Source organism: Scaptodrosophila lebanonensis, unplaced genomic scaffold (genome assembly GCF_003285725.1).
Source record: "Scaptodrosophila lebanonensis strain 11010-0011.00,11010-0021.00 unplaced genomic scaffold, SlebRS2 tig00000024-arrow-pilon, whole genome shotgun sequence".
NCBI classification, from domain to species: domain Eukaryota; kingdom Metazoa; phylum Arthropoda; class Insecta; order Diptera; family Drosophilidae; genus Scaptodrosophila; species Scaptodrosophila lebanonensis.
Window position 1 is genome coordinate 12,549,908 of NW_022060538.1, and position 13,601 is coordinate 12,563,508.

The window sequence follows — 13,601 nt, forward strand, 5'->3', positions numbered from 1 at the left end:
GTCGTTCGTTAAAAAATAACAATTTAGGGCATACGACAAACGAACAATTCGAAGAATTCTCCTTATAAATATGGCAAGCTCTCGATATTCTCGCAAGTATAGTTGATCGAACTATTTGCGTGTTTGCTCGCTACTTTCTACAGATTTCGATGCACTGCTTGTCACGGGCATTAGTTGGCCAGTGTGACCATCGGTTTTAATTTCAATTACTTCCAGTCTTTCTACGCTCACTTTTGTGGTCTCTCGCGGGGGCGTTGGTTGTGCCACTTGTTTTCGTTGCTGTTGCTGTGCAGCACTCGTATCCCTCAAGTTTTGTAATTTGTCCTCCTCGGCGCTTTCGGGTCCCCCGGGCTCCGAATCCAGTTCTGGCTCCGGTGTTGAAGATACCACAATTGGCTTGAGACTGAGCGACAGTGTTTCGTGTGAGGTCGTTGGGGTGGACAATGTGGTTGGATGTTGCAACTCATAGTTGTCGTAAGTGCCGCGCTCCGATATATCATCAATCTCATCGTCGATAAGTAGATTGCGCTCGGAACTTTGCTCGTAAACTTGCGCATTGACGCCATGCTTTGGAAATGGCTTGTGATTCTTGGGCAATGAAGGCGTTGCGGCATCTTCACTAGCATCAGGTTTCTCTGCCTGTTGCTTACTTTTGCGCTCCTTCTCCAAACGCATTTTTTCCTCCATTTCTTGGAATTTCATAGCTAGGTATCTAGAGAATGAAAGGAGGTTTAGAAGGCAGCCAATAACATGAATATATTCTAGCTCATACTTATCCACAATGGGTCCATTGTAGTCCTCTGGGAATTTAGGATTAAAGGGCAGTATGTATTTATAGAGACGCTCATTGAGAACATAAAGTTGTGGCGTGGTTGAACACTTGACATTGAACCACCAGTCGCAAGTCAATGCAATCTGAAATGAATGGTTTAGTCAGTGATAAAATCTATGTAGAAGCAGAAGCAACACTTACTTGACTAAAGATGGTGCCATTGGGGCATAGAAAGGAAGCCTTGCCACCATTTAGATCACAATAGTGCCACACCTGGCAGTTCGTTTCGGGGTCACCAAAGAACCCCTTGTAACGCTGTTCGGTGCAATCAAAGCTAGTCTTCGGAATCTCTGCATAGTTGGGATAGTCTATGCCTGGACGACCAGTGCTGGGACCAGGATGCTTATCTGTAAAATGTTCGAAATTATAGTGAAAAAGAAAAACACACAAATCAATCTATTTATAACTCTATTAGCTCTGATTATTTTAAAGCAACGAACAATTCCGCATTCTTTCTGAACTAACTAATAAAGGCGGTACTTACTTGGCCCCGCCAATGGCACGAGTCCAGCCAAATCCATATCCTGTGCTTGGGCCGTCGTTGTAGAGTGCTCCTCAGTACCCGTATTATAATCGTAGTCCCCAGCCACTGCTGTCTCATGATCCTGAGGCGGGCTTGACGCGATGCTTTGCGTTTGTTTCAAGTTCTGCAGAATGCGTATTAATGTCTTGATGGAATTATCTATGTTATCAGGAGTCAAGGTTTGCGGCAGGTGATTGCTAGCCTGTAGCTTGTGTAGAATCTCTGCCAACGATGAAGTGCGTATGTCTGGTAGCTGATCCTCATCATTAGAATCAACATAGGTGGGCCTCGGTCTTGCTGCTGGAGGAAGGGGAACAGGGGCAGATGGAGCAGGTGGTGGACCAACAGTTTCATGCGCCGCCACATGCTCGTATTTGTGGGACGGCTTGAGCTTGATGGGTGTCGAGGTCGGTGGAGCTCTACTTCCAGGCTCATTGGTCACTGATGGCTTCCTAGTCACGTACACATATTTGGGCGTGATCTCGACCATTTGATGGGGTGTGGATGGAGGCGGCGTACTGACATAGATGGGGCGTCTGGTGGCCTTGTAGTTGTGCGGCGGCGTCAACGGTTGAAGACGCAGCGTGGACTGCTGTTGTTTATATTGGTTCGGTGGACGTTGAGCGGGCAACTCATGCAGCTGTGGTGGCGTATGATGGTCGGTGTGGGGTGCTGCTGTGGTTACCAAAATGAAGCCATGTGGTGATGGTGGCGGTATACTAGGACGCAGTAGACGTGTTGGTGCCGGAGGAGGCGGCGGCGGCCTACGCTGGGGCTGTTCGTGCTGATGTTCCTCATCCAGTGATTGACGCGGTCCATCAATGAGGTAGTCTATGAGTTGTGGAGGTGGCGATGGAGTGCTGCTTAATGAAAAACAAAGGTGATCAAATAAAAATGATAAAAGGGTCGTTTTTCAAAAGATCCAACCAGATCGCGAGTATTTGAAATACCATTTTAAACTGGTTAGAATTCGTAGAATAAGATAATTAAAAACTGGATGTGTATTGGATATGGTTTAATAGAGAATCCTTTATAATTATGATATTTTGTAGATAATTCTTATATAAAGTTTGTTTGGGCTTCTGTTGATAAGCGGTTTACTCCGGAATTATAAAATATTACAAATAACAGCTAGTAAGGCTTATCAATGGCTACCAATTGAACAGCTGTGTTTCAGATATTTTTTATTGACCAAAAAATTCCGCCATAGGTTTTGTTGATGCGGCTGTGGATATTCTCTTTAAATTGGAACTGGAATTCTACTTATCATCCATATTTTATAGATACAAAAACATTCTCTTTGAGCTATTTTTGAATAAATACTGGAACAATTATAGAAATAATGATATTATGCTTCGGATTTCAGATACAACTGAAACTGACTCCATCGATGTAATCAGTACTGGGAAGTAATTTTCTATTGCCTAGAATTGTTTATTTTCTCTCTAAAAGATCTTAAGGAGAAAACATTGAATGGATGTTGGAAAAAATTATGACCAGCACTTGTTTACAATTTTAAAACCCTTTCTTGTGCACTCAAGATGGCTACCACAAAAAAAAAACGGCTTATACTCCTAATTCTGTTGTTACTGGTAGATTGGTTCCAAAAAAAAGTCGTGTAAAAAAAGACAAATTTTATGTTACACCTAATACTGTTTCTTTTTTATCAAAATAGTGTAATAAAAAGACCGTGTAAAAACATAATTAGGTGTATTTTAAATCGTGCTAAATGGAATAAAATCGTATAACCATATATAAAACCTTTAATTTTCAATGCGTCTTAAATCGAAACCGTGTAAAAACAGAATTAGGTGTAATCTAATTACACCCAATTCTGTTTTTTCAAGGTCTTTTGAGGTTTGAAAATTAAAAATGTCATATATGTATAATTCTTTAGAGATAACCAATCGACCGTGTAAAAACAGAATTAGGTGTATACACCAATGTCACCAAATGGTTCTTAAATTTTATATAAAGCTGCTTTAACATTATTTTATGCTTAAAAATGATTTCTTTTTTATTAAGATTAATCTGTTAAAGATAAATATTTAAAACTTGGAGTAACTTTTGTTAATTTCAGAAATGTCTGAAACTTGAAAGCAGCAGAAACATAAATGAGAAAAAAGTTTTTTTTTGTGCATTTGTCGAAGTTTAGAAACGGAACCCCATATTTTGTATGGAGTCCATGTCTCGTTTAAAACGATTTCGCTTAACACGAGGTTTTCTAGGAACGCAAACCCCGTTAATAGCTACCACCTATTAACATTTTAATAGCAATAGCGTATCTCCATTGATAATTAAAATAAAAAAAAGGATGTTGCTTACCCAAGCGTCGCATCCTTGACAAACTCAAGGTGCGGCGTTTGCGGCTGCTGCTCATGTAAATGCCCCATGAGTGCCCGCAGGGGTATGTGAAGCACCTGCTCTCCAGGTCGCCCGTAGAGCGCATTGTACTTCTGCGATTGACCCGTGGATTGTTGTTGGTGTAAATGATTGGGATGTTGTGGCTGTTGTGGTGGTTGTGGTTGGTCGTGTGGAATATGGCTGTGAGAATGCTTGCCGGATTTCGTAATGCTGTGAACAGGCGGTTGATGGTACTCGTCAGGAGCTATGTGAGATGATGATTGATAAGATGTTTGTTGCTGGTGCTGTAGATGATTCTGTTGCTCCTGCTTGTGGAGCTTCATGCGCTGCTGCAAGTAGAGCACATATTTCTGTTGCATGGTCAGCTGTTGATCCGAGGGTGGTGCCATGTTGAAGTAGCTCTCGTATTTGCTGGAGCTGGAGCCATAGCTGTTGGGCGATTTGTGGTGTATAATCAAAGCGCTGGTCCCCGCCAGTGCCGATGACGCTGATGATGAGGATGCGGATGTTGTGGGGGGCCGCTCTGCGGGCTGCTCTTCATTGTAAACATGAAAAGTGATGCTGTGGTGTCGGGATGATGGTTTGTTAATTGGTGGGTTGACTTGTAAAGCTTTCTGTAAAGGAGCAGCCTGCCGTCGACCAAGACCCCCCCTGATAATTTATGACATGAATTTGCAATTACGGTCAAGAACGGACACCCCTTTGGCAGCGCCTCGACGCGTACATTGAAGTGCAATCGTTGTGCCACCCTCCCTCCTGCCCCCTCACCCATAATACCAATACTTCCCATTCTCAGTCAACCTGCTACTGAAGCTGGCCTTAATGCGGTCGGTCGCCTACGCATAAGTCTGGTATTTAATGCAATTGATTTTTGTGCCCAAGGGCTTTTCATACAACGAGTGCAACATCATTCTGTTGCTGCTGTATGAGTGACATACAGAGCTACATACATACATACATAGATACGAGTATTTCTTAAAGTTTCTTTTTCTGTCAGAGCAGCAATATTAACGTGGACGGGGCGCTCGACATGCTTCGGTTATGGTGTTGACGAAATACTCGTACTACAAGTATATTTTTGTATGTACGTGCAGCATTTTTAATTTCTGTTCGTGTGTTCTACATGCAACTGCCTCGTCGTCGCATGACTCTGATGATGAAGACGACAAGTGTATGGATGTTTCTTTTTTTTTCTGTGTCTGACGTCGCCAGGTGGGCGTATCTGTGAGAATGTGAACTGTCTACAACGAATTGCAAAGCATGGCACTGCTAATGGGAGCTGCTTCCTATACACTCGCCATGTGGGAGTATCTCGATTTTGTGATACCTCACATAATCAGTATAGCTATAAAGTACAAGTATGTAACTCTTAATGGCTTGGCTTTGAAACTTGGCCGATCACGATCATTGCTTGCTGACCTTCTAATACGCCCCTACACTACAATGATCATCATGCCCAACATGGAATCGTAAACGCAACAAAGCAACTATGTACATATGTATGAATATATTTTTTAAAACTTTCTTTTAAGTGCGCAATTACTAGGGAGTTTTTACTAAAAATTGCAATGAATGATCAAAATCAGATTCTTCATGGTCTAATGACAACACACGTTTAAAAACTTCACTTGCGCGGGTCTGCTTAAGCGAGAAGTCAATGCAAAGCATAGCGTCGGTATAGCAGTGCAAAATAGTACACCTAATTCTGTTTTTACACGGTCTTTTTTTACATGATTTTGATATAGCACTGTTTGAAAATTAAAAATTGCATATATACAAGTATTTCATCAGATATAACGAACCAATCACCTATTTTTGAATATGATCGATGTCTTTTTTTACACGGTTGTATCTGGTACCAATCTACAGTGTAAAAACAGAATTACGTGTATACGTACAGCCGGGAGGTGTTTGCCCAAAGCTCCGCGAATAATAAATAATAGTGCTTGTGTGGTGCGACACTACATTTGGGATTTTCTTCTTCTTCAATACACCTTATTCTGTTTGTACACGGTAGATTGGTTCCAGAAAAAGTCGTGTAAAAAAACCGTTTCAAAAAGATAATCAGTGAAGTTGATCAAATCAACATCATATATAATATTTTTAATTTTCAAACTGTGTATAAAAAGACCGTGTAAAAACAGAATATTCACATTAGCGCAAATGACACGATGTTTAATTTTCAAACTACCATCAAAGTATATAACTATATTTAAAAAGCTCTTCATCTTTAAGTAGTTAATCAGCCTTTGTCTGAAGAGCTGCTCTGCTTTACCTATTTTTTCAATCCTCAGTAAATTAGCTCTGAAATTTAAGCCTTTATATTGAGGCAACAGAAAAGGGCAGTTGATGGATAAGTATGCTTTCTAATTTAATTTTTGTGGGGTGTGTGTTTTTTTATACTCTGTACATGAAATGTACAAGAGTATATTGGGTTTGCGGGAGCTGAAAAATGTAACAGGCAGAAGGAGGCGTGGCAGACCCCACAAAGTATATATATTATTGATCAGCGTGACAAGACGAGTCGATCTAGCCCTGTCTGTCTGTCTGTCCGTCTGTCCGTCCGTATGAACACCTGGATCTCAGAGGCTATAAGAGATAGAGACACCAAATTTTCCACAAAGATGCGTTATGTGTGTATTCTATACGAGTTTGTTTTATTTTTTTGATTTTCCCCCCCACTTCCCCCCTATGGGGGTTTTCCCGATTTTCCATTCGTATAATCGCCTATATCTCGGAGACTATAAGACCTAGGTACACCAAATTTTAGTCCAAGATGCCTTGTGTGAATACGCAGAAAATGTATATTTTGGAATTTCCCTCCCTCCCCCCTCTCCCCCGCAAATGCGATTTTCTCTAACTCCCGTAATTCTTGGAATTTCGAACTAAAATTTTGCAAATACCCCCAGTTAGTTATTATGTGGCCGTATGCCAAATTTCATTATGATAGACCGATTTACCAAGAAGTTATAGCCATAAATATATTTGCTGCAGCAGCGCTGCTGCAGCGCTGCTCAAACGCTGCCCGCGGCTGTTGTTGATGTTGCTGTTTGGTTGACTGCGAAAATGCTTACACAGACACGAATTGATGCGCATAGGCATACATACACTCACACAGACGCAATTGCTATGTAAATGTGCAATTATACACCCTTTACGTGAGTTCGAATACCGAGAGAGGTAAAATCGATCCAATTTTTTTTTATTTATTTTTTTTTTTATTTTCTATAATTATTGTAAACATATGTACAGAGTATTTCAAAGTCGGGACACCCGACTTTAGCTTTTTTACTTGTTAAATGTATCTAAATATAAAAAACTGCAAAATTTGAAAGAATTTATGTGACATCCTATTTAACAAGAATGTTTAAAACAATATAACTTGTTTAACAGTCGCCTGAAGCTCTCCCACGTCGCTTACTGGGTCCATAACAGCTTAGGCACAGATTTCGCCTGTGCACCAATTAAACCGTAAAGAACTAGTTTTTTTTATAAATAGTATAAATAAATAAATGCGTCTCAGTGGAAAAGGGACACCTTATTTCAAAGATGATAAACCTTTCTTGGTCAAAACTATATGTGTACACCTAATTCTCTTTTTACACGGTTGATTGGTTCCAGAACCGTGTAAAAAAAAAACATTGATCATATGTTATTTTGAATCGTGCTAAATGGAATAAAGTCGTGCAACCATATATAAACATTTTAATTTTCAAACCGTGTAAAAACAGAATTAGGTGTAAACGAGTAAATGCCAGCTTCAAAGGGTGCGTCTACTTATTTTGCCCTTTGGCTTTTAGTTATTTTCTCTTGCAACTATTGCATGAGAAATTTGTAAACAGTAGCGCCCCCGATATATCTTTTAGACGATCTGATTCCGATTGGGTCTCTGGTAGAGTTTCGCACGGCCATCGCATTCAACTTACCCAGCTGTTGGCTGCACCGGCAGAGCAGCTACGGGTGCTGGCGCTGGTGCCTCATCCTCGCCAGCTGCCGGAGGTTGCTCCTCGGAAGATGATGATGCATAGTCCGTAACGATTTGTGTTTGATGGGAATTTTTATGCTGCTCGTATACTATTTCTGCAGGCTGTTGATTGTTGTTGTTGTTATTGTAATTGATTGTATTGCCATTATGGGGATCGTTGTTGTTGCTGTTGCTGTTTATGGAGTGTTTGGCACTAGTGGAGCCGCTACTGCCACTACTGCTGCTGCTGCTGCTGCTCACTGGCGTATAAATAATGGGTATAAACTGTCCCGGCAGCGTGTTCTGTGCTGTAAACGGTGTTAAATTGATTTTCGATTGTTTGGTGCGTTGCCTGTGGAAGTGTGGAGGAGGCGGGGAAAGCAGCTCGAACTGCTGTTGTTGTTGTTGATATTGTTGCTGATGTTGTTGCTGATGTTGTTGCAGTTGTTGTTGTTTTTGTTGATGCTGCAGCGGCGGAAAATGCTGCACCGTCTTGTGCTGTAAATTATGAATTTCACGATTATTTGGTTTCTGCTCAAATGCTCCTTTGCGAGTATGTATGTACAGTGGTGGAACAAATAATAGAAACGACAAAATATTCTTCGTTTATTCCAATTTTCTTCCATACAAATTTTTTCATTCGGAATGCAATTATTTTTACTAAATATTTATCAGATAACATGTTTAAATTAAAAAAAAAGCTTTTTGAAGATTTAGATCGCAAAAAAACGTATTGTTTTCTTTTTGGGTTGCACAAAAAAATAGAAACGATATAGTTTAAACTGAAAAAGAATTAATTTTTTATTTCCAAGACATAAACCATGTACAGAATTTGTTAATATTTGATAGTTTCACCATGGTTTTTGAAAGCTTCTGCACTTGGATGACCCATAGATTCCGCCAGTATGGACAACAAGTTGGGGGATCAATGGCATCCCATACGGTCTGCACATTTTGCCATAAATCGTCTCTGTTTTTGGACTTAAGCCCAAAAATATTCTTTATTTATATCCCCCATAGGGGCCTTTATGGGATTTAGGTCGGATCATTATGAAATCCGTTCCATCAAAGCACATTTAATTTCATGAAACCTTGCGAAGTGTGTTTAGGGGTATTATCTTGAAAAAAATCCACATACCGGCATTTCTTCCTCAGCATATAGTTAAGTATGTTAACGTATTGCATAGCTCAGATTTCGTCCTTAAATCAAAATATTGGACCAACATCCAAACGATGAAAAATATCCCCACTGACACTTCCATCTTGAATAGTTTATATATATATATATATATATATATATATATATATATATATATATATATATATATATATATATATATATATATATATATATATATATATATATATATGTATTCCGGATCATGAGCTTGCTTTTTGGGTCGTCTTGCCATCAGATCCCAACAAACTAAGCTTAGTCTCGTCTGATCAAAGCACGGGTTTGCAATTTTCTCGCCCTAAATGCCTTTTGGAAAAGTAATGCGACCTCTGAATTTTTTTTTAAGTCATAGTACTTTTCTCACAGAATGTGCTTTCAAATCAGCATCTATGACCTTATTTATTATTGTACGACTAGAAACAAGTCCATTTAACTGCTTTCATAGATCTCCTGATGAAAAGATCGGGTGTTTTTTGGACTGCTGTAATAGAAATTTGTACAATTTTTATAGCCTGTACCCAAAGGGTGAAAGGCTATACTAGTTTTGTGCGCATGTATGTAACACACAGAAGGAGGCGTGGCAGACCCCACAAAGTATATATATTCTTGATCAGGATGAGAAGCCGAGTCGATATAGCCTTGTCCGTCCGTCCGTCTGTCCGTCCGTCCGTCTGTCTGTCTGTCCGTCTGTCCGTATGAACGCAAGGATCTCAGAAAGTATAAGAGCTAGAATAACCAAACTTGGTTTCCATATTCTCCTAAGACCGAGAAAGTACGAGTTTGAGTTTTTTTTCGATTTTTAATTAATTCATTCATTCATTTTTTTTAATAATTTAATTTTTTTTTTTAATTTTTTTTTTTTAATTTTTCTTTTTTGTGGAGAGTACAGGCTATTTTACTGTCGGGCTTGCTCGACTGTAGCGTTCTATCTTGTTTAGACTTGGCTAGCTTTCTACTTTGTTTCTTCCGTTTTAGTTCAAAATGAACCGCAAAAAACACATTATTTTTTGTATCAATGCAATAATATTGCAACTACAGCCATTGGTTTGCTTTTATTTTTGAGTTTAATTATGATTTTCCTTTTCGTAGCTGTGAAATGATATCCCCGACCCATTCTTAACCTTATAACAATATTAAGAGGAAAATTGTACAAGAATTTTTACCCTTTACTTATAATGTTAAAATATTACCTACCTATTTTTCCAAAAAGTGTAAAAAATCAGAGCACACACAAAATATTTCTGCCAGAATACGTATTAAAGCGAAATCACAATGAAGTACCTTTAACCAGTTAACTTGTCCAGAAATTAAGGAATGAAGCTTTTAGTGAAAAGTGCAATGTCGTTTCTATTATTTTGTACGTCATTGTATGTATGAATGTATGTGTATGTATTTATGTGGAACTTGCCTTGTGCGTCGAGTGCAATGGCTTGTAGGCTATAAAAGTGGCGCCATCGGGCAATCTTGCCGGCGCTGCCGGTGGTTGTGGGGGCGGCAGCTTTGCCAAAGCTTCCTTCACAACGACAGGTGGCAGAAGCTGCTGTTGCTGTTGTTGCTGCTGGTTGCCTATGGCAAGGGCATGATAGACCTCGCCTGCACTCGTCTGATAGTGAGGCACATGATGATGCTGCTGCTGATGGTGAAGTTGACGATGTGGCGGTATTGGGGGCGGGTGTGGTCCATGCGGTTGTGGCATGTATGCCAGCGGCACTGGTATTCGACCAGCTGCAGGTGCCTGCAGCTGTGAACCGCCTCCGGCATCCGGTTGCTGTTTGGCATATTGTTTGTTGATGGGCAGCTCAGGTGCTGGCAAGTAGAATGCCATGTAGGGTATAAGGCGTCGATTACGCTCCGAGGCGCTCAGCTCAGAGTCCCCATGCGTTCCATTGCCGGCCTCATTGCTTGAAGGCAACAGGCATGCCACTGCCAAAGAAAAACATGTATAAATAAGCACAGAAATAATTTACTTGCTCAACAATATTAAAAGGTAAAGCAAAAGAAAAACATGAATAAATAAGCACATAAATAATTTACTTGCTTAACAATATTAAAAGGTAAATCATAAAGGTAACAATTGACTTAACTAAACGTGTTTTCTTTACAATGATGACACTGTCCAATAGACTTGTATGTGGCAAAAAAATGTATGTCTTTATCTAGGGTTTTAATTATTTCCACATTTCCACATACAATATTTATATATTTTGTCAACTTCTAAAATAAATGTAAAAAAAAAATCTCATTTAAAGCTTTTGCTTTGTAACTTTAAGTCATGTATGTAAATCTTTTAATACAGCTAGAGAACCTTAAAACTGGAAAATGACACCATTTCAGAGTTTAAACCCCATTGCCATATTGCTTTCTATAAATTTGGGGCTTCAGTTCAATTTTTGCTATGATATTTTACATTATATGGCAACAATTTAAAAATACATACATCCCATTTTTCGAAAACTACTGTTCATTTTATTTTCTTATTTGATTCAATTCAAGAATTTTTTTTTGCTCAAAAATTTGGCTGGCATCTTGTTTCTGAAGTGTATATTTCTAAAGCTGGAAATAATACAATGACTAAGCAAATGAATAATAATGCAACCATATTTCAGACAAGAAAAATAGGGTACTAAGGAAAATTCTACCTAATCTATACGAGTTTAAAACTTTTTGGTTTTATCGCTAATATTTAGCATCAAATCAATACTGATAATGATCCCTAATTAAGGACATATATTTGGAAAGCCCCATTAAGCAATGAAACCGCTAATGTTTAGTCACATTCACTTAAAATTGTTTTTTAAAAAACCCCTCAAATTGCAGTAGATCTATTTAAAACAAGAAACAAATGATAAAGTAAAGCGAGCTCGGCTCTTAAATACCCTGTACCTACCACAAAAAACAATGGAGAATTTGTATACCAAGTTTGATTATTTTACCTCTTATACTTTCTGAGATCCTTGCGTTCATACAGACAGACAAACAGACGAACAGACGGACATGGCTATATCGACTCGTCTTGTCATCCTGATCAAGAATACTTATACGTTGGGGGTCTGCCTCGCCTCATTCTGTGTGTTACATGTACACTCGCACAAAACTAATATACCCTTTTACCCTTTGGGTGCAGGGTATAATTGTCCAAACAGTGTCAGTCAGTTTTCATTTATACTCGATGCATCTAAGTAGCATTTAAATTAGTAGTCATTTATGAAATCGTTTTGTTATTTGTTATTTGTCTTTCCTCTTTCACATCGTTTGTTAATTTTGTCAAAATTTCTGGATTGGAATAGCAAATTTCGTCAGCTTTATATGATAGTACCATTAAATTCAAAGTTTGTGAAGTCAACCAACGCAACGGTAAGCATGCGAATGCACTCCCTATATATTTGATTGAATCCATACGCTCTAATATTTCGACAGTTGATCAAAATTTGCACACACACAGCACAACACAAAGGCCTTAGCCGATTCACTAAACCACATTATCATATTGAAATAATCGGAACTAAAACATTATGTCGAAATTTGCAAATAATACCGGAAATCGTCAGTTGAGCACACGCAGCTCGGACATTGACGCCCTGGCCCAGCGTGGCTATAACATCGGCCATAAGATTGGAGAAGGATCTTACGCTACTGTGATAACCGCTGGCTATGCCGACGATGCGGGCCATGGTGTTAACTTGGCCTGTAAGATCATTGACAAGGCCAAGGCGCCCACTGATTTCGTGCACAAGTTCTTTCCACGGGAACTGGAAATTTTAACCAAAATCGACCATCCTAATATTATACAAATTCATAGTATACTGCAGCGTGGTCCAAAGATTTTCATCTTTATGCGCTATGCCGAAAATGGAGATCTGTTGTCCCATATTAAGAAGTCGGGAGCCATTGAGGAGAAGCAGTCGAAGGCTTGGTTCCTACAAATGGCCAAGGCCCTTAAGTATTTGCACACTCACGATATCGCCCACCGGGATCTCAAGTGTGAGAACATTTTGCTGTCGAAGCGCCTTAACATCAAGCTGGCGGACTTCGGCTTTGCTCGCTACTGCTGCGACGACACCGGACGTGAGATGAAATCAGAAACATATTGCGGTTCGGCCGCCTATGCTGCACCCGAGGTCGTCTGCGGTCGTCCCTATGATCCCAAGCTGGCTGATGCCTGGTCTCTGGGCGTCATTCTATTCATCATGATGAATGCCAAAATGCCCTTCGATGACAGCAATTTGACGAAACTACTTGAAGATCAACGCAATAAGAAGTTCGCTTTTCGTCGCAAGCTCCAGGACTCTATAACGCCTCAAGCCAAGGCCACTGTATCCGTTCTGCTTGAGCCAGAGCCGCATGCGCGTTGGAACCTACGCGAAATACTCAATTGCACTTGGCTGCGTTCCTCCGATGCGGAGGCCCAGCCATCTCCATCGACTAACTGACGGGAAAATACCGAAATCCTAGCTAGCAACCAGCGCAAGAATGCATCGATCCCGAACTTAGTTTAAAAAAAAAACAAACCCCCACATAAGAAAACATATGAAAACAACAAACGAAAAATCTAAAACTTTAAGAAAAAGGAAAGGAGCATACGAGCGCGTTGATTTCACAGATAGTTGTAAATTGAAGTAAAAGAGAAAATCATTGGTATTCATCAGATAGTTTTGTGTAAAATTTCTCTCAACTGCTTAGAGCCAGTATTAAAATAGTAGCTACACATAGCTTGCTTATATATTTTATAATAGTCGCCCAA

The 13,601-nt window shown here is 39.6% G+C and overlaps 3 protein-coding genes across 3 annotated transcripts in view; 2 read left to right on the forward strand and 1 right to left on the reverse strand.

Moving 5' to 3' along the window:
* Window positions 1-13,601, forward strand: part of LOC115621672 — a 111,685-nt gene that overhangs the window by 1,973 nt on the left and 96,111 nt on the right. The window lies entirely within an intron of this gene.
* LOC115621865 (mediator of RNA polymerase II transcription subunit 15) lies at window positions 112-11,304 on the reverse strand. The gene is made up of 9 exons (XM_030515686.1): window positions 11,298-11,304; window positions 10,269-10,783; window positions 7,646-8,181; window positions 3,938-4,280; window positions 3,681-3,811; window positions 1,317-2,215; window positions 974-1,179; window positions 773-915; window positions 112-712 (listed from the first exon to the last, which is right to left on the reverse strand). Exons 1-9 carry the CDS (start codon window positions 11,302-11,304, stop codon window positions 112-114), a joined length of 3,381 nt encoding a protein of 1,126 aa, XP_030371546.1.
* LOC115621674 (testis-specific serine/threonine-protein kinase 1) lies at window positions 12,083-13,505 on the forward strand. Its single transcript, XM_030515385.1, has 2 exons — window positions 12,083-12,214; window positions 12,278-13,505. Exon 2 carries the CDS (start codon window positions 12,373-12,375, stop codon window positions 13,288-13,290), a length of 918 nt encoding a protein of 305 aa, XP_030371245.1. The 5' UTR covers window positions 12,083-12,214; window positions 12,278-12,372; the 3' UTR covers window positions 13,291-13,505.